The sequence below is a fragment of the Thermobia domestica genome, chromosome 3 (assembly GCF_964235325.1).
Source record: "Thermobia domestica chromosome 3, izTheDome1.hap1.1, whole genome shotgun sequence".
Lineage (NCBI taxonomy): Eukaryota > Metazoa > Arthropoda > Insecta > Zygentoma > Lepismatidae > Thermobia > Thermobia domestica.
Genome location: NC_137456.1, coordinates 263,086,844 through 263,109,693, shown reverse-complemented (window position 1 = coordinate 263,109,693; position 22,850 = coordinate 263,086,844). Strand labels below are relative to the sequence as shown.

General features: G+C 35.8%; 1 protein-coding gene across 2 annotated transcripts in view; it reads left to right on the top strand.

Annotated features, from left to right (window-relative positions):
- The window catches only part of LOC145681633 (uncharacterized), a 374,326-nt gene extending 353,587 nt beyond the window's left edge, over window positions 1-20,739 (top strand). For both annotated transcript variants that reach the window (XM_081753249.1, XM_081753250.1), the window contains exon 6: window positions 20,162-20,739. In XM_081753249.1, the coding sequence (XP_081609375.1) occupies window positions 20,162-20,361 (200 nt within the window). In that variant the 3' untranslated portion in view covers window positions 20,362-20,739. The remainder of the gene's footprint in view (window positions 1-20,161) is intronic.
- Window positions 20,740-22,850: the final 2,111 nt, after the last annotated feature.

The following is a 22,850-nucleotide window of genomic DNA, read 5'->3' as shown; positions in this document are numbered from 1 at the left end:
ATCATCATCTTTAAATTGACCGTCATTCTGTTCAATCTATTAGCTGTATTTCTGTTGGTCAGTCTATGGTCCTTATTCTACAACTTATGAAGTAGAATTAACATATGATAGGTTACAATGGTGTTGTTAATGTCTGTTATGTCTAATTGTTTGAAACTAATGTATATTTAGACAGTCCAAATTATGTGAGGTTAGTTGTATTCATCTATTACTATTTAATAATCTATGTATGGTATATCTACATTTGTAATGTTAAAATAGTATATGTTTCCCTTCGTAGAACAAACTTAATTGAAGGCTCTCGATTAAGTGTAATATGGATTGTATAATACTCTAGGCAAATGACTTTGATGGGAAAATGGAAATTAGAACTACAGCATGAAGAGCGTGAAAGATTGGTCTTTTCTTTCTCCCTTTTATCTTCTTTTGAAATGTATATAATGGGTTACTTGCTTGCTGCTTCCTTCAAGCGTAACTTAGCGTGCTTTGGTGGCTATTGTGTACACAGCACAAGGCACAGGTACCGCCTATAATATGCATGATTCACGTGTAACACACTGTTATAATAACTTCGTTTTATCGTTAACAAATATTTTTCTTTCGCTGTCTTGAATATGAATAAATCTGGTTGCGTGAATACATAACTGAACACGAATATATTAAGTCAATATATATAGTTTAATATTGTGGCCTCAATATGGTCCCTCATCCCAAAACTTGTGATTGTTTATACAGGACATTTTTGGTAAGAGGGAATTTGTCGGGATGTTAGTGTTATGTGGTTTGGATCTTGGAGCTTTAGGTGTAAATGCATGCAATAAGTTTTATAGTATCTTTTTGAAGTTTTATAGTATCTTGTATTAGACACTCTTATCATGTAAGAGTTTATTTCTCATCTCGTCCATTTGAAGGGACCCATCTCACTCTCAGTTCCGGAAGCATTTCTGTCTCTCTCATATATATTGTTACATAGATTTGTCGCTAAGTCCTAAGCCGGACTCAATATATGGGGTAAGTCGCCCCGCGCTTCACCATTTGGGTGCATAGAGAGAATAAAGGAAGGTAGAACCGGACCAAAAGAGGCATTAATTGTATCAACAATAGAATGTCTCCTGACGCTGAATGTCGAGTGACACTGAACCACACGCATGTATTAGTGGCCACACAATGTATATATCTCCTTTGTTATTTTCCTGTTATCTTCACTTTTTTTGATTCTGTCAATAAACTTAAATAGGAAAATGACTTCTTTAATTTAACAATGCAGTCAGAATGCAGTCGTCATAGATTACCTGATATTCGATTCTCAGTATACCCTCTATCTCTGAGATACAACGTACCCTACTGTTTAGACTACTAGTGTTCTTTCTCATCATCTTCGAATCAGTAAAGCTAAAGACGTACTTAAGTACCGACGCTTAAATGAGGATGGTCCACTAGTACCAGCTTTGACATACTGGGTGAAGGGGAAAGCAATAGTCACCAAAAACACGAATAAACGAATATAAATTTCACACATACAAGCATAACAACAGTTTATGGCGCAATTCGCCTTTCGGGTAATGAACTGCGTTCTTGAAATTATAAATCAAATTCCTAGTGCTCGATCACGTCGCCATTGAGTTAAAAATCTTAATTCTGTTTCAGGGTAAGTCGCTTGTGAAACTTACCTAAAGTTTTGAGTAAAGTGATAAGTGTTACTGTCTGAAGCTAAAAGTGAATAAAACACGCGAAGCTTTTGTTAGTTAAGTGGAGAATCAGTGCTATGTAATGTCATTTAAGTTCTGTGGCGTACTTCTCCTAGGCGGTGTTTAGCTTAAAACAATGATATACGAGTATAGTAGTCCTGTACTAAGTAGTGATTAACACAAGAAGTGGGTGTGGACAAATTGTCTTCTATTTTCAACTTTCCTCGATTTATGTTGTTATAACTAAGTGAAATTTTTGCAATTTTCCCGCAGAGCAAGACTCTGTCTGTCTCTCGATTGTTCTTTTTTGTGTTGTGATGCAAATGCCAACCGAGACGCAAGTGTTAAGATATAATTCAGCTTTGCCTCATGTACTCGCAAATCCTAGGACTGCTTCTGCTTCTGCTAGCTTTTTGGGGATCACAGGCATTTTATCTCTGGTGCGGCAAAACTCCCCTGTAATTTGGGGTGCAAGCTCGTCTCATCTGCCGGGCGATAACTGCCTAAAATTCTTCCTCATGAAAGCTTGGGAGTCACAGATATGTTATCCCTTGGGTTAGAAGGATCCTCTCTTAATGGGAGTGCAAGCACGGAGGTCCGCGCGGTAATAACTGCCTAAAATTCCTAATCATGCTAATGCTATGAAGAAAAGAAAAGTGCAGGTACATGGCCCAATGTTTGAATATACAATATCTCCCGTGAAACAAAATAAGTTGTAAACATCATAAGTGAAACAATAAACATTTCCTCTAAAAAAAACAGCTATCTAGTTACTTTCCGTTTTCTCGTTTTAAAAAGTAAAGCCAAAATATAAAGAGAGAGAAGTTGAGTATTGAAGTTCAAAGGAAGTTAAAGAGAAAGACATTGAAATAATATTAAGTATCATATTATTTAAAAATGACGTAGCATTTCCAAGTAAAGTAGCTTCAATGATTATATTCCTACTACATCAGAGAAAATAACTTGATTACACACTGCTCTGGATTATGAGGCCACTGAAGAGAAAAACAGTATACAAACTTAAAATGAGCGTTCTATAGAAACAAAATGAGAAATTGCTAGATTTAGGACAATCTTATTGTCCTAAGACGCCCACGGGTAAGCTTCGTTATATATTGGACCAGTGGAATAACTATTATTGTGTTGAATGTAATAAAGTGAAAGTGAACGGGCATGTTGCTCCTCAATTCGGTCGTTGGAAAAACAATACATTACCAATAAATCTTGACACATGGTGTCAGCCTAAATATCTCGAACCAGCGACCCCTAGCCCCACATTCAAAACACTCCGAAAGTGGCTGTGAGTTAACGCCGCTTGTCGCATCTAGTTCTATACCGACTAGAAATGATACTGGAATGTCAAGTGTTGGTCCAAGCGGTAAACCAACAATAGCACCTAGAACAATATATGTTAATTCGATATTGACAAAACATCACCCGGAGTGGATCCTAAAATTCTACTGAACGACCTAAATTTAAAGGAGGAAGTAGAAATTGCAAAATTAATCACTGCAGGTCAGAAATTCCCTCAAGCAACTATTGAGATAAGATCGACAACAGATGTAATGCCTGGTGTCTCCTGGAACCAAGGACTCTTAGATTATGATAATTTAGCTGACAAAAAAAATAGATTAAGAAATTAAGCTTTAGCTTTAGTAATTTAGCTTTAATGATTAAGTATTAATACAGAAAATAAAGATAGTTGTGTATCAAAGGAACCAGATACCCCAATACCGTTATATTTCCTTGTTAATTATGAACCGTCAGACTCCAAAACGCAGTTAGAAATGCGGAGTCCTGGTTTCCAATCTTTGTAGTGATAAAACAGTTTATGCTGAGATAGGGCTCAGAACAATATATATTAATAGAAACTTTGAATCACAAATCTCAGTAAGTAAGAGCCAATTTACTCAAATATTGGTCTCGACCCACAGACCTTAACGAATAAAGAGCAAATTTATGCGAATATCTGAACCTAACAAATGGAGTTGAGAATTGAGGGTCATGACGACAACAATGAAAATAAATTGCTCTCATTGACGGAACCTAAGGATGATGCGTTAATGGAACAGACTAGGCATTCATTACAAACGGATTGTCTCGTGCAGTAGGGAATTTATTTCGACCTTTAACGAAACAGTTACGGAACAAGAAAGTATAGTTTACAGTTATTCGTGGCCAGGACGGCAAGGAAATGAAATTAGATATTCTTTTTCAAGCTGACCCCTCAGACTGCTTTGAAGATTTATTACCTGAGGATAATGTAGTTGGGAAATTTGATATGTAAATACAGACTGAGTCTTTGCAAAGGAATGATGTTAGTATTGAGACAGACTATAGGTTTTCTAAAATGATTAGAATTATCACCGATAAAGAGCTCAAAGAAATTCGGACAACAGCTACTCAAACTAACCCATTTATTTTTGAAAATAGTCTTACCCTGCAAGAGAAATTACAATATCTGACTAGTATAAATAATATACTTAATTCAGTTAATAAAGTTAGGTGGTCAAATAGAGATGTTAGTAGTGCAGATTCAGATGGTTGTGTGTCGTTGAAAGACGACTGGTTGGGGTAGGAACTGCAGCATTTACAAAACGAAGAAATAGCCCAATCTCAGAAAAACAGTTGGGAGTTAACTTTTGCGACATCCATGGAGGACAAATCGAAGCCTTCCTCGAACTCTGAAGAAGAACTCGGTTATGACCATTGGGACTCTCTTACGGTTTCTACTCCGCGTGTAGTGACCCAGGACTCCCCTATACATAACGCTGCTCAAAGAAATGCTATCGTCGCCTATGCTCCAGTTGAGAGGATATTAGACGAAGAGAAGAAAAATGACGACCTTCTCACCTCTGTTTACTCCAACCACCAGAAGGAAATCGAGAAAATAGAAGAAGAAGACAATGATTCGTAGTCCGAAAATATAATAAACTAGAATATTGGTAGAATTTTTTAATACGCGGAATTTGGTGCGTCAGGGATCTGTTTAGAGGAGATAGAAAATAGAGAAGTTCCCTCAAACCCTTCATCTCACCATAGTGAGTCTAACAAAAATATTAACAACCTTAATAACTCTAGCTAATGGTAGTTCTAAATCTAGTTCTCAACTTGATGATAGCGAATCACCTGCTACCAAAGAAATGAAAAAAAATTACAAAAGTAAAATTTGGATTCCTTACAAATATTTTTTGTTTCCCCACCTAGTAGCGTAGTTTCTCCCACTACAGCGATGGAAAAATTAGAGTTCAGAGATGGAGAAGGGACAGAGAAATCGGAGGTTAGCGAAAATGATAGGTCATATATATCAAAATGTAGTCCAAAACAAACCTCGGAGTTAAAAGGTAGAAGCTTAAATAATGCCGACTTTATGTTACTGTCTGAGCATTTGAATACCTCAGGTTCTTTAAACAAATAATTAGATATGAGAAAATACAATTCCGATTCATCTAGTAAATTTAGAGTCTATGGCAAGCAAGAACCAAATTCTTTACCATTTTCAAAACAGATCCGGAAGTTAAGCCTGGCGTGAACTTAAAATCTGAACAAGTAATTAAAACTAGTCCGTCTACTGTGCCGACCACACAGTATAGTTAAGAGATTCCTAAACTTTTCAATACATTAAAAACAGGCCAGTTTAGTAACCATCCTCCCAAGGGCGAAAACCAAAATTCTAAAATTCGCGCTAAACCACATGAATTTAAAATCTTTCCCAACTTTGATATTCCCTCGTTTTCTGGTGATAAATATGGATGGGTGGAAAATTTTCTAAAACAATATGAATTAGTTGCCAGCATATGCAAATGGTCAAACAGAGATGGTGGATTATTTCCCCCTTTGCTTCAAGGTAGAAAGTTTATCGTTCTTTCTAGTAGATATAGCCAACCACCCACCCTAAAGTTATGATGAATTGAAAACTCAACTTCAAAAAGCATTCGCTAGTATTGAGTACACGGTAAGATTAGAATATGAGTTTGAGACAATGAAACAGCAGCCTAATGAGAGTATATTGATGTTTATTTATAAGCTCATGAAGGATTCGAAATTTTTACGAGGTCATATCAATGAAGGTGAGTTTATGAGTAAAATTAGTATGAGTTTGCTACCAGACGTCCTGCATAAGCTCATGCTTGAAGTGGACGATGGTGACAATCTAGAACAATGCTGGGAATTCTTTACGAAATATGAGACTGGTACGCATATGGTGAACCTTAGGAAAAACCAGGAAATAATATGGCAAAATACGCGGGTAGATTGGCCTGCATTGAAGGCCACCAACCTTCCATTTTTTATTGATATCTCTCATCTGTCGCCAGACTACATTAAAACAGACCCTTTTAAAATGAGGTATCGAAACAACTTCCGGAACAATTTTGGTTTTGGTTTTCGAGGAAGTGAGCTTTGTCCGGTTAAACTAAGAATTGAAACTCAGTGCACGAGCGCCCTGATTGACACAGGAGACATGGTCAGCCTGTTAATTGCGGAATACTTCCTAAGTAGTATTTATTACCTAAATTCACCAAGCGTTACATTAGAACTAAGGACGAAAATGCCCCAACTTGTGAATTACTACGGGTCGTGCGATTACCGTGTTATCTTATGGACCATTTGGAAAATACTACCAGACGATACGCAGATTTTGCTGTGGTCCCGTCTAATTACTGTTCTTACCAAGCGATACTTGGTGCAGATGCACGTGCACGTGTTGGCGCTTACGCGACATCATATGAGATTAGCTGATTCATAGGGAAATCATGTTCAGGACTTATATTTTGAATTGGCAAAAGTACAAAAGCGTAATAAAATCGCAAAAACAATAAACTAAATTTTGCAGTTTCTGACAAATATGCACGAATTTACGTACAGGACAAGAGCTTGAGTGACGTGGCATGAAACCAGCGAGATCACCTGAAGAGTCGGATATACGTTCCAACGCAAAGAACCAATTGGTCTCACACCCTACTCCTCGCTCTGCGGCTAGAAATAAACAATATAAGGAAGAATCAGGTGGTGGCCGTCGAAGACCCCCACGTTTCCCCGAGTCTCGAATAAGTGACCCATCTTTTTCAGACGACCATGGTTCAATTAGGGAAAACTTGAACGCAACTATAAATTGAAACTACATATGATGACACAACCCCCATTAATCGATCTCGCAGACGTAGACGAAAAAGACGAAAATCAGGGGAGAAGCAATCTTCCCCTCCTGATTGCAAGCTCGCTAATACCCTTGTACTGTGTCCAGCCTTCCGGAACAGTGTACAGAAATTAGTGGCAGATAGCAAGGAAATGCATTTACAGGACTGGATTTCGATTTATGACGCGTTGCCTGAATCAGACCCGCCTATATGGAAAAATCAACGATTTTCGAAGGACACTACTGTTACACGACCCACCGCATCGACTTCCGAGGCTCTGCAAGAAACGAAATCGTCTTGCAGGAACACCCAAAGTTTAGTGACACTCTAAGTGAATCTACTCTAACAGTAGTTGCTAAGAGTCCAGAAGGGGACGCTAAAATAATACATAAACCTGTGGGAACTACATATAGTGTTACCCAACCATCTGTCTCCAATGCGCCTCAACACCTAACTACAGAAACTACTGATGTGGATCAGTGGTGCGAGTGGCCTTACCGGAGAATTAAAATCGTGTGATAAACACCTGGGCCATAGTTTCGAGAATTCAGCATGACGTCAAATCTAATGTTGAAGTGGGAACGACCTCACCTTGTCATTTAAAAGCCAACAGTAACATAATTTCTTTTGCCTACACACTAGAATTAAACCTCAAAAGAACCCCGATTAAAAATGTGGCAGTAGACACCTTCTCAGGGTGTAGAAAATATCTATAATGTGTTGAAATATATGATCCTTTACAGAAAGTAACGCCCATTTAAAGGATAATAACGTCATTAAACTTCAAACTCAGTTGGATTCCCGTTCGACCTAAAGGACAATGGAGTGTAGTACGGAACCACAGGATAAACACTGGAAACATTTACAAGTAAGCGAAATTACCGCCGTTTCTGCCACTTACTTTGTGGCTATTAAAGGCGTCATTCTAGAGCCTTACGTGTATTTGCCTGCGGAATTGAGTAGCCTTTTCTTTCGTGAAATCCCGCTTGGACAACCTATAGAGTATGAAAAGGACCATTTTCTCCTTTCTCCTCCTATCTCGCTTGAAGGGCTCTCTGATATTAATTGTATTCGCCTAGTGCATTATAAAACTTGTGTTTGCACCTATATCCCTTTGGGGATCTTAAGGTAACTTTTGTACCTTACGCGTTTTTCATGGTTCATTGCGTTATTTCTCTTCTATTTGAGCTTTATTGTCCGGGTTTTTTGTTTTTCAAATCCAGGGACATTGTAGAAGACATTACGTATGGTTTCAGACCGTCCTGCTTTCAGACATAGGTGGTGATGACGTCATAATTTTGAAATATAAATTTTCCCTTATGAAGCCTGTGTTCATTATTTTTTGGCGGACTTATTTTCTCACGTAGACGATTGAACTTTTGCACAAACATTCAGTCCACCGAGTAGTATTTACCACATGTTTTGCTTCGATGTCAGTGTTAAAACGTGGGGAAAACCAGAGAGGCAAAGGGTTAAAAAAAGGGATATTTTTACCTCCAAAATCCAGTTTTTCGTCATTTCCCCCCCTCATATACATGATGGGGACACGTGAGTCATACCGTCTGAAAGGCAGTTCTGTCGAATCATTATCCTAGGGTAATTAGGGACGTCTCAGGGATTTTTTGAAAAATATACTTCTATATAGGGAAAAATGGGACATGGTCGGTATATTTTTTTGGCGGGCTTAGTTTTGCGCCTAGAAGATAGACATTGTGCACAAACATTCAGCTTACCCAGTAATATTTATCAGATTTTTTCAGATCTCTGCATTAAAACAGGGGGCGTCCAGAGGGGGAAAAATTGAAAAAAAGGCATTTTTAGACCACAAAAATCCCGTTTTCCGTCATTTTCCCGCCTCACATACATGATGGAGACACGTGAGTCATACCGTCTGAAAGGCAGTTCCATTCTTAAGAGAATGACGGTCGAATTATTATTATAGGGTAATGAGGGACGACTCAGTGAATTTTGTTCAAAATATACTTCTGTATAGGGTAACATGGGGAAATTTCTGAATTTTTTTCTGGCGGGCTTATTTTTACACCTAGAAGATTGAAATTGTTCCCAAACATTCAGTCCACCGAGTAGTATTTAACAGATTCTTTTTCAGATTTCTGCGTTGAAACAGGGGGGTCCAGAGGGGCTAAAAGTTAAAAAAGGGAAATTTAGACCAAATTTTTTTTCTGGAATTTCCCGCCTTAGATGCATGATGGAGACATGTGAATGGTACCGCCTGAAAGGCAGTTCTATTCAGAAGATAATATGGGCGACACATGACCCTAGGGTAATTAGGGATGTCTCAGGATCTTTTCCCTGAGCTCATAGTGTTTTGTGGTAATTTTTGGCATTGTGGGAATTTTTGATAAAATTTCTCCCTCCCTTACTATTCAAGATAGAAACTTGAAATTTTGCACAGAGATTTAGTATACCTTATACTATTTCTCAGATTTTTTTTAGATGGATACGTTCACACATGGGGGTCCAGGGTGCCAAAGTTCGAGAAAAAAGATTTCCCTCTGAAATTTTCACTTTGACATTTTTTCCGAATTCTGGTATACGGTATGAGCATGCAAGTGGTACCATTTGAAGGCAAGCTTCATTCTGAAGAGAATGAGGTATGAACCATGATCCTAGCATAAATAGTGAGGATGCAGTAGCTGCTTGACTGAAAGTCTAAAAAATAGCCCAAAAACACAAGATCCCCAAATTTATATGGCTCTGGCCACCATGATCTCTCTATCGACTTACGTCGTATTGGGACTCACATTCCCTTGGGTGCATCGATTTTCTGTTTCGGAAATGGCTCTGCGGCCCTGCTTCATCAGGCTTGGCCTGACCGTTCATTATCAATCTAAAAAAAAAACATCTTTGTCCACTTGGCCGGATTTTATTACTCAGCAAGAATGCCCTTTGTTGGCCCACCAAGACATTGGTCCAGCTTTTTGTAGTCATGCTACATTATATCATATGTATCAATATACATAATTCGGACAATACCGCCGAGTACCCCTTCCTCATGGGACTCAAATTCGGATTCCACATCGTCCAATGATGTAACACCTATAATAGAAACACGATAATGATATAACACCTATAATATAAACAATTGAAATTTTCTGTCACCTGATAAATAGTTTTACACAATTATTATTAATTTAAGTAAACTGTAATACTAGTTCAACACAATTAGTAAGCTGATTCGTGATTATTGTAATCTCATCTTCACATTTCCATTCCGTTTCTGTATAGCCTATAACTTTTGTAACACCTGTATATCTATCTCTCGTCAGAATGAAAATTAAAAAACAATAGAGAGACTAATTTTCAGTGATATCAAATAGTGTATTTAGTCTTTGTGCCTGCAAGTAGATATAAGAAAAAAAAACATATTTTTCTTTAAAAACGAAATAGCTAACATTTAATCATATGTATTTACTGTATAAAATAATCTGGTTGTATTTGGTATAATGTTGTAGAACTCGCTATCAAATATGTTCGCGCAGCAACAGCAAATTGCCAGACCGGAAGTCTATGGTTACCTTATCAATTTGAGTTGCTGAATTTTAAAGCAGAGAAACAGAACACTCCCCATTACGAAAACTAAATTTCACTATCTGACTTATGAGCCTTACTGTTCTATACTATTTTGGTTATTTTTAAACACTAATATAACAGGAAATTAAAATTGTTACTAGTCTGTGACATGATGTAACATGTAGAGTAGTTGAAATACCTTAAAACTGATACTCATAGAGTAAAAAAAGACATAGTTTCTTTGATCCTCAGAAGACAACTCCCCTCCCGCTTCTTTCTATATTCACAAGAACATTCGATAAAATAATAATAATAATAATAATAATAATAATAATAATAATAATAATAATAATAATAATAATAAAATAATAATAATAATAATAATAATAATAATAATAATAATAATAACCTATCGCCTCATCAAAGCATTATCTATTGTTAGATTATTTTAACGTTTTTCTTCTCTTTTGTACAGTCCAGCTCAAAAAATGGTGTACCCTAGTATTGCTATTACAACATGACCACCAAAGTCAAAATTAGAAGTTTCGCAAAAGAAACTGCATTCGTGCATCACGAAGATTGTTCCTTTGAGCCTCTGACTGCATAAAACCCTTTGTCCTTGTAGGCCATTATGGCACCGACTAACACACTAATCTTAGGGCCAGCTCCTAGATGCTGAGTTTTCATTTTTTTTCTAGTAGAATTTTATAGTAAAGAGTAAACCCAAACTTCTTCGAATAATAGGTTTTCAATCACTAAGAATGTACAAATGCGCAAGTGAATTTATCATAATTGCTTATTTCATGTATCAGAAAAACTCGTTGTGCCTCGCGTGATGCATACCACACAGGACGACATAATTAAGACAAAGCCACTTCAGCATTCATGATTTGAGTGGCAATAGACATGAAGTAAGATCGTAACGTATCTCACCTATTGTATCCAATGCATATATTTATAGTTGTTAATGCAAATACATTCTTGGATAGAATTTGATTTTATTCCAATTCCAGGCACTTGTATATTGTTTCTCCAACAAAAAGTAAACAATCTTTTATTTAAACATTTGTTGTTAATAATTTAACATAGTTGATTAATTGCCAAGGTTGAAACACACCTAGTTCAAAGTTGCATGAATAGTGATACATAGCATCATATTCAATTTATATTAAATTTAAATTACATATATGCCTTGGCCCTTCCATATTCATTTTGAGTCTTGTTTAAATAAAATGATGTATTACACAAATTAGTTTACCAGAAATGATATACAGAGTGGAAGCATAAAACCCTTTGTATAACAAATTTGAGGTATAACCCAACAAGCTTTAAAAGAGGTAAAGAATTGAGTAAAATAATCCGTATTTTGTGTGTTCCCTATTTGATTAATGCTATACTAATTTTAGTTAACACTTACCAGTTAAAATAAAAGCACTTGTACTAGCAATTCTACTATGTAATTCAATCACACTTTAAGACACTTCAGGCTTTCTTGAGTATACTTGAATTTTTTATTCATCAGTTTGCAATATTTTTTTATGGGATCAATAGATGATATTCTGTACGCGCGGTTAACTAAACAGAGGGAAGTAGTTACATGTATCCGCAAATCAAATTATGTATTACTCCTCACTACGACTCTGGAATCTACATCAGCATGCTTAATTGTAAGTAGCAAAAGGGTTAATTCTAGAAAATTTCACATTGTTAGCAGTGTGTCATTAGCTGTCCTATTGATATCTGGTTCACAATGGTGGTTAATACTAAGATCTTACATTAAGGTTGGTAAGAAGTTATTCCCATTCAGTCAATCAAAAATCCTTTTGCGATAACTTTCTACAAGAACACTACGGTTGTAAGGTTTCATCTTTGTAAATACTTGATACTCATACCGCATAGTTAATACGGTACGGTTAATCAAAACATTCAAGTGTTTCTAATCTATTCCTTTAATAATGAAACCAGTATAATTATCTAAGGTACTATAATTTGAAGGTATGAAATCTTACAATCCCGTTTTCTTGTAATTAATTCTTTTACGATGTCTAGATTCTAAGAAAAAATAATTTTAGATTTCCTTGATCCTTGCTAAGACTTGTTGTATATCAATCTCTTGCGTTCCAGTAACTTACCATTGGGACTAATCATGTCTCCATGTTAGGAAGATAATTTTCAGTATTTTTTAACGGCTCGGCAGATATCTCTTACACAGATTTGTCGCTAAGTCCTAAGCTGGACACAAAGTATGGGGTGAGTCGTTCGCTCCGCGCTTCTCTGTTTGTATGCATAGAGAGAAGAAAGAAAGGAAGAACCGGGTCAAGAGAGGCATTAATTGTATTAACAATTGAATGTTTCCTTGACGCTGGATAACACACGCATGCATTACTTGCTTACCAATGGCTATAATCTACCCAAATCACAGAGCTGGGCTAGTATTTTTAGTCTTATAGGTATCATCTAAGTGATGAGTAGATAAACACATTATGTATTTGAACGAAATGTAGAGTAAAAATGTATTAATTCATGTATAGGGAACACATCCTCCCAGCGTGATGGGGAAACAAATCATAGAAACTAGTATTCTTGGCCACTGTTGGGCAAGCACGTGAAGCTTTCCTCGAAGCTGGTCTAAACTCGTGACGTCAACTCAGAAACTGGAAGAATTGCGTAGGACGATTCCGCTTTATAAGCTTATATACCACCATGAGCTCAGGATCTTTACTTCCTATCCTCACCGTGTTCAAATGGAACCTGCACCTGCTGTGCTTTTACAGTCTAGGTATGTAGAGAGATTTTCTGTGCCTCACTTTGTAACTAGGGTCAGAGCACTTGGAAATTTTTCACACTCGGGATTAGGCCGTGAGTTCGAAATAAGAGCAAACCCCTGTAATCGGAATAGTCTTTCTTACTCCCCCAATACAAGTTACTGGTACATTGCTCAAACTTACTATCCTTCATTAAGTGTGAATTAACTTCGCGTTCTTCTAGCAGCATTGAACCTAAGATGGCGTTGTACTGGTCCACATCAAGAATAATATTGTAACATCAATAAATTATTCGCTCATAAATTAACAATATATATATCTCCTTTGTTATTTTCCTGTTATCTTCACTTTTTTGATTCTGTCAATAAACTTAAACAGGAAAGTGACTTCTTTAATTTAACAATGCAATTCTTCAGTTTATGAGTCAGAATGCAGTCGTCATAGATTACCTGGTATTCGATTCTCATCATATGCTCTATCTCTACGATAACACGTTCCCCTACTATTGAGACTATTAGTGTTCTTTCTCATCATATTCGAACCAGCAAAGTTAAAGAAGTACTTAAGTTCTTAGGCTTAAATGAGGCTCGTTCACTAGTACCAGCTTTGATATACTGAGTGAAGGGGGAAAGCAATAGTCGCCAAAAACACGAAAACACGAATATAAATTTCACACACACAAGTCTAACAACATATATATATATATATATATATATATATATATATATATATATATATATATATATATAGAGAGAGAGAGAGAGAGAGAGAGACAAAGAGAGAGAGCATGACAGAAAGAAACTTTCGAACTGAAGTCGGTTTTCGTCTTAGAGGATGATGATCGGCAAAAGAGCATAGAAATTTTGCAGCATTGCTGGCATGATAGTCTCTGTAATAGGCACATTTATCAAGAATTTGCCTAATGTAAAGACATATGTGAAATTCGGGAAAATTTCGTTTCTCCGATCTCCGCCCTTGTACATACCCCTGGATAAATATACCTGCTTGCGGAAAATGATAAATGATCAAAACTGTTTTCTTATCTGATGGTTTGGTTTATGTAGAAAAGAAAAAAAACTGATTATTTATAATAAGTTAGAAGAAATACAAATCCATTTATCACAAAATGTTATATCTACGTCCGAAATATTCGTTTTTTTTAAAAAAGTAAAAATTGCGAAAAAAGTTACATAGTCTTTTTTACAGAAATCGATTCAAATGAACTTGAATTTTACCAAGTTTTCACTTAACATATTATAATACGCTTTCTTTTACCACGTCTCACGTGCTGTACGTATTGATAAATGTGAAAGAATGCTACTTGGAGGGAGGTCGAACTTAAGTATTTTGGATTAATAATCTAGCGTCTTAACCACTGCACGAAGGTCGCCACTTAATAAGTATTTAGTTGTTAGCATATTTGTTTGCATTTGTATTTATGTTAACACATCGACAATTTATACTCTCCTTTCTTCGTTTACCTGTTGTATCTGGATTTTACTTCCCATATTGCCCTTTATTCACACCATGCAGTATTTGTATTCACAGTTTGTGCTCCTCTTCACTGCCTTATTCAGATTAGGCTTTTCTCCTTACTTATTGCTACACTTTCTATTGATTTAATGCTCATATTCTCCATGGTTAGAACGCAGGAATGCCAAATCCAAAAAGAGCTGTAAATTATTTATCTTACAGGAAGTACAGAAACAACAGTACGATGCTAGAAGAAAAAGAATTTGCCAGATGAAGGAAAGCAAATTTCTCCATGTAGAGTAATTAGCGTTTTCTAACAGCATTTCTCTTCCCGTCTCTGTTACACATTAGTAATAGCCACTTATTATTCTTGCCCTCTTTCAATCCTCAGTTTTTTTTTTAAATTAACACATCGTTTGTGTCTTACACTTCGTCATAACCCTAATGTTAAACACAAATTCCGACCGGTGCAAAATAACTCTAGTACATTTTATGGCATTGTCAGTGACTTATATAGAACGTGGGATAGATCTCTCATACCATATGCATGATCATACAAGCAGTCGGCCAAGGTTCCTGTTGCTCCCAGTATTCAATATAATGCTTCAACATTTTACTGTTTTATTACATAACATTTTCGGTATTTAACGAATTACTCAGAATCTAACGCAAACACTTTTGATTCCTGTTCCAACATAGTAGAAAAATGATGTTTTTCTATCATCTTGTTGTTAAGATATTGGTAAAATCTGACATTATTACGTCAGGATAGGTGCATCCTTAAAGGTAGGGCCGCAAAATCAGGTTCTTAACAACATCCACCAACTGAAGTGAATGAATTTGTTAGATCATTTTTTTGATTGTTTAGGGTTATGCCATGTGCACATAACATTAAATATAATTATAAAATTTAAGACATTTACAAGAAACACTATAAAGTCCCATAGGATTATTAAGGTATTTACAAATATATTGTAATTGAGCTGGTTGTTCAAAGAATGTAAAGATTATGTGACCTCCGTATCAGAAATGCTACTATTTCTGTAAAAATAAAATATAAATAACTTACAGTTTAATTTTCTCCAATTATTGACTTGTAAAGTATGACGTGTACCCTAGTCATATGACAGTGTGACGTGATTCATTCTTTACCTCAAGAAATTTCTCTTAATTTTCATTCCTAAATTCTTCCAACTGAATACGGCTCACTTTCTATTCTTTTGTGAATCTAATATCCTCTGAAATTCCTTTAATTAATTTATCATAAATTGAATTTTTCTTATTAGTCAGACCTACTCCCTGATTTGCCATCTTAAACAAAATAGAATAAGCTATCACTAAAGCATATAGTTGGAATAACCTGAAAAAAAAACTATTATTTTTCAAATTCCTTAAGGTGAAAAAGAAATGACGTATCAGAATATTGATGTTGTAAGTATTCGAGCACCAACCTTTTCCGTTCAGATCGGTAGTTCGAAAGCCAATTTTCTATGAACATGTTATATATCTGTTCGACCACCAGCGAACTCGACTCGTGTCACTAGTTCGAGAGCCATTTTTTATATAACCGATTTCTGTAGTCTATCCTCCGCTGTCTTGCCAATGAGTATTTTCAGTAAACCTGGACTCACCTAGGTAATCTCCAAAGCATGATTACAGAATAATTTTCGAATTGCTCGTCGGTCTCAATGATGAGGTGAGCATTAGCCACCGAGAGGTTCGGATGTCTCCTCTCAAAAAACTCACAAACGATCAGACGGCCATCCACACCACAACGCACACAAACATCACTCATACATACAACGAAAACACTCTAGATTAAATGACACTATACTTATTTATTAGAATACCATTAAAAAGAAAAAAAATAACGAAGAGAAACGATCACAACACTCAACACTTAATACGTATAATTATATTCATTAATAAAATCGCACTTTACTTTCTCACTACATTGTAACCCTTTATAATTCAGATTGCACTATAAATGCTTTTGTCACACCATTAATGAACCTAGGGATTGGCACTGAGGAAATGTTGAAGCAATAATTCCACCTAGTAATGCGGTTGCTGCTCCGAACAGTCCTGAAGAGTCGACACGAGTCTTAGGCAAAATTACGTAGTCTGCAAAGTGGAATGATAATGTTGGAAGGAGTGTTATAACTCCTACGCACAAGGTGTGTGAACCTGGGGGTTGCTGATTGGGGCTAGCCGTAAGAAAACGTCCCTCATCGGCTAATAGCTTGTGCCCCTTAACACAACAGTATACTTGATTCGCAACGCAAGGTGCGTGGTTGCTGCTTCGAAACTTGGAGTAACACTCCTCTAACTTAGAGGTGCGAGATACGAGCTGCATTCATGGAAGAATCGATGTTGGCAGTTCATTTTCAAAAGCACTCAGGTTAACTCACCTGTATGGAAATGCAAATAGAATATAAAAGAGTTGACGTTAATGTTAGTCCACTGGCCACGACGCACATGACATTGCGATAACTTGACTGTGGTAAAATTTAGATAATAAACTGGTAAAGCGATGTGGCTGGCGACGATTTGACGCTTGGACACCAGGTCTACTGCGATCTGCTTTAATATACTGCAATATTTGCATAAAGTTTTAAATAAAGAACTTAATTCAGTTCCCAATAACTGTAGAATATATATTGTGATTATTAATAAGTGAGGGAGACACACTGAAAAGCCTCGTTGCTCACCAGAACGTTCTCACCAAAAAGCAACGTCTTAAAGAAATATATGCATAGACGATAAAGACTTCTTTGTTCAATTGCGCGAGAAAGAAGCAATTCCCACGGAAGAAAGAACTTATTTGCGTCGCAGAATGAAGTATAAATCGAAAAAAATAATTACAATTTTTAGAAAATATATACAGAGAGGCCACAAAAAGTACTTCTATATCCTAGTGACGGTTATAACCCTTCCATTCTAACATTAAAATTACCAATAAGATAATCTTCCATTACTCTCTTAATAAAAATACCTGCAAATCTTATGTAATATCGAAATCTAGAAGATAATAATATTCTGTTTGTAAACGTCTTATTATCCCTGGTAAACGCTCTATTATTCTTTTTATAGGTACATCTACTAACTGCACCTAATATGGTAGAATGATCATATTCTTGTATTTCTTAATTATATCTCCCAAATACTTTTCCGCAATTTGCTGGGCACCTTTTGATCTTTCTCTAGAATAATTTAGAAAGAAAAGTAACTTGGACTCAACACCATATAAAGCTAAAGAAAACTTCAAGAAGTGAGATCGTATAAATGTGTTAAAAGAACTACAAGCATTCTTCTTAAAAAAATATATTGTTAACGTTTTGTCCCTCGCAACATAGTTCCCAGGAGCTTACATAAAAATAATCACAGAATATTGGTGTAATTGGTTCTAAAGATCTAAGTCTTGGTTCTGCACTTGCATAAATCTACTTACGACTCTAAAAGTTTTCAATGTTCGTAAGTACATTTTTATTGTGTAAGTTTTCCAGTAGTAAACATTGGTTTAGTCTAACTGTGGTTGTTTTTTTCTTTGCTCAGTAACTCTCTAAGAGAAAAAGGTGTAGAACTCTTAACGGCGATTTATTCTACGGCTGGGAAATATACACTATAATAAACAGCGAAAACCTTAGGAATAGACAATTGGAGAATCTTATGTAGTGACATTTACATAAAAATGATTTATATTGAATTCTAACACACACTATTAATTGGAAAAATCTTTCTTAAGTATAATCTATTTAAAACGGTTATTATTATGCCTGTAATTCCAATTAATTGTACTACTATAGGCTGTTATGGTTAATGAAGTATAGTGTAATACCGGCGAAATGCTCTTGAGACTGCACCAAAGAAGCATTTGTTTACTTAATTAGAATATTTCTTTATTGGCATATTGTTTAATCTGTATGTGTTCTAAAATAAATTATTTAGACTATACTGATCTAAAGCAGGATTCTATGTTGCAATTCGTTTCTTTTCCTTTTTTGTCCTTTTAATATATTCTCATATTAATGACATATTGTACTTTAAAATTTTTGTTTATTTTTTAAAATAAATTTTCTGATCGAGCTATTCACTGCAAGATTGTAAAGAGAGCAAAAAATTACTAAATCTGGTTGCACCGAAATTGGCGTCGCTCAAATTATTTTTGTATCTGTTTGACCTTGATGGTCAGTACTTTTCTATACCAGTAGTATTTAATGACATATTGCTAAATACGGAAACAGCACGTCAATACGTTGCTCTGTTTACGAGTTATACGAGTTTAAATATTTGAGCTTTGACCTCGGAGGTCAATACTTTTGGAACGTGTAGTACTCGGTGACCTATTACTAAATGTGGAAACACAACCTCAATATGTTGCTCTGTTTACGAATTATTCTGGCTTAAATATTTTACATTTGACCTTTGATTGTCAGTACATTTGCAACATGTAGGAGCCAATGACCTATTATTAAGTGTGGAAACAGCACCTCTACTTGTGGCTCAGTTATAATCTACTGTGGTTTAAATATTTGACCTTAGACCTCTATGGCCAGTACTTTTAGGGCATGCAGTAGTTGGTGACCTATTACTAAATGTGGAAACAACACCTCAATATGTAGTTCCGTTTACAAGCTGTTTGGGGTTAAATGTGTGATCTTGATGGTCAGCTCTTTTGGGACATGTAGGAGTTGATGCCCTATTACTAAATGTGGAAACAGCACCTCTACACGTGGCTCCGTTCGCAACTTATTAGGGTTCAGATATTTGACCTTTGACCTCGATTTTCTGTGCTTTCGGATAATGTAGTACTCTACGACCTATTAGTAAATGTCAAACAGCACCTCAAACTGTGACTCCGTTTACGAGTTATTCTTGTTAAAACATTTGACCTTTGCCCTCAATGGTCAGTTCGTATGGGACATGTAATACTTGATAACCTATTGCTAAATATGGAAACAATATCTCAATACGTTGCTCCGTTTACGAGTTATTCGGGTTTTAATACTTGAGCTTTATCTGGACGGTCTGTACTTTCGGGACATGTAGAATGCTTGTGTAATTTCTGCTATGGTACATAGGTGTTGATAAAAGGGAACGAACACACTTCTGCTATTATTAAATATTCTCTACTTTTTTAAATAGGGTGTGAATTCTGTGCTATGTTAAATAGTGGGTAAAAGTAGACCGTACTATTTTATCACTCCTGCTATGTTAAAATGCTTGTAGCCTTTCGTGCTATGGTCACTGGCATGAGATTATATTCTTCGGAAACCCTATGTGTGTGTTTGTTGCTATTTTTTAAACTCCTTCGATAGTCTTTGTTTTTTTTAACTCCGCGGAACCATTGGCGGACCCAACCCCCGGATGCAAACGGAGGAGGGTTCGGGCTAATTACCAGCGTAAAAGAATGATAATTTCTGCTATGTTAAAATATATGCTAGAAAAGAAATTTGTAAAATTATGTGCTTAGAATAAAACCAAGCTAAAAATGGCGTTCCACATATTGCTAAATTAGCCACATTCAAGCCTGACAAAACAATAATTCTTCTTAATTTTTCAGCTTTTTGGGTGTATTTTGCCGTGATTGTATTTAGTTTCTATATAAAACTTAATTCAACGGAGACATCAAATAGAGCTGAAGAAAAAGTACAAGCACAAGAAAACGCTGTTCAGATACAATATGGCCTAACGGTACAAGAAGACACTCCGGCAGAAGAATACACATGGGAAGATAGCAGGATTTCACCCAATGAGAATTGAAGCATATTTTATCAGATTTCAGAATTAAAGAATACACATTTTGATAATAAATAAATCTTTGAGCTTTATGTAATTGCTATAACTAGTTGTGTTGGCTAGTCCTCTTGTTCAAAGACCATCAAACTATCAGGTAGAATATTTTGCAATTACAATTTCGATTATGGATGTTTAATGTTGTAATTTACAATACAAAATCAATAGTCTTACATGATGTGAACAAAAGTTTACTATTTCCTTTTCATTTATTGTTATGTCATTACACTTGTGTCTAAAAGGGGAAAGTTGACTACCATTATAACTATACAACATCACCAAAACCATTATAACTATTCAAGATGAAAATCTGTAATAAAATAAATTATGTTTTAAATTTTATAATCTCGTAATTTATTTATATAACATGTTTTTAAAAATAATTTTATTGGTATTTTCTCTTCTAATAACTTGCAACACAGCTATCTCCACCAATGTTGCCAGGTGGAAAGACAGAATATTTGTATATATTCAGTAACATATTTGTAAACTCAGTAATTTCATTAGAATATTTAATAATTACTTCTAACAAGTTTTATACTTACCTACCTTTACTAATCCATGAATATAATATGCCTACTTAACTGATAATCTGAAAAAGAAGAATTTTTAGCAGCATTATGATATCTTGATACTTTTTGTACCTATGAAAACGAAGAGTCGGAGTGGTTGTCAGGCAAATCCATTGCGCACATTGCACATCTGAAAGAACATGATGAAATATCGAGATAACCAAAGTTTAAGGTGCAGTATTATCAGAAAACGCATTATCAGTTGGCAAACCTTGTTCACATTTCTGACGAATATATATGGCTTTCGTTTCGGAGGAATCTATCCATCGCGATTAATATCTGAAGCCAAACTGTGATATCACCGAACGAAAATGTTGTAAATCTGTTACAAAGTATGAGTATTTCAAACGGCACCATGTCAGTATATTGCATATTTCGTACTCTGTAGAGTGAGGCTGCGCTACAAACAGCTCTGACAACTCTAACGTGCTACCTAGCGCGGTTGCCACATATATCTTCTGCAACAATACAATAGAATAAGGTGCATTTTTGTGCGAAAAGAATCACCTATGTATTACAACAAAAATATGATTTAAAACAGTACCTGACCAAAATATCTTTCTAAAAAACAAACAGAAAGTTTAGATTTTTACAAAATCATAAAGAAAACAATCGTTTCTTTTACACACATATTTCCTTACGCAGAATCGTTTTTAGCGTCAAATTAAAGGTCTGACTACTGCAGGAAACATATGTTCATCAAAGTCTTTTGTATGGCAATAAACACTCTTCAGAAAGATTCTGCAAAAAGCCCATTATGTTTTATATTTCTTTTATTGAAAATTAGTTACACTAGACATTGTCTTTCAATTATAAACAGTTTGTTGCCATTTACTCTAGAAATCCTACGCTTTCTTCCCTACTATTATGTTTTTCCTGGGGTTAAAGCTTCCGTCGGTCCAGAGACGTGTTTCGGAACAGGATCGTGACTTGTGGGGGGCAGGGGGGCAAATGCACCCTATGGAAACTTTCCGCCGTTCGAGGTGGCCCAATTTAGCACAACATTTTCTTAGTCCATATACGGTACGAACATGAAATTATATATTCAGCATCAAACAGTTTCAATATTATTACATAAACAAAAGAGCACACAAAAGGTAAAACTTAAATGAGTTTTGGGCCTATTTCAGTAAAAAATACTACTTTTAGGGCCCTAGAAATAATATATATTTGTATGACTTTGAGATCTATCAATATTGTCCCTTTCATTAATATACCATGTGTGAACGGGCCTAGGGTTGTACATAACGTCCCGCAGACCTTGCCTTGCAGAGGGTCCACAGGCTCCAGGGGCCCACAGAGTGAGCCAAATTTTAAAGAAGGGGCCCATTTACGAATTTTGTGGGGCCCAACAACTTCTTATAGAAGGCTCAATTACTAACATTTGCCCTCCCCCCAGAAAAAAAAGTAATTTACGGCGCTGTTTCGAACACTTCTCTTTTCTCATTCTTTTCACAGTCTAGTGTGTAAAGCTGAATCTACTCTTACAATCACTTTGATCAATCGCAGTAAAGGAACGTCGTTGGAAACGTCACTATGTAAAATTTTGATGCAAGGTAATTTTCTGAGATAAGTTCATACCTCCAAAATTTTCTTCGTGGAGGATCACCTAGGTCTGGAAACAACCCTTCCAAGAATTTGGTTTATAATCAGCGGTCAAACATGAAATTTTGTCACTTGGGAATCAGTTTATTCTGAGTTGCTAAAATGTGTTTTCACGAGCAACAAAGCTGGATACATTAAAAATTATAGGAGGAAGACGGCACCAATATTTTCTACTAGGATTCCTCGAAAAACAACTCGAAGATTTACCATTATGTAGATTTGCTGGATCTTGTCTACTTGTATTGAGAACTCAAACCTGGCACCCATAAAATAGCAACC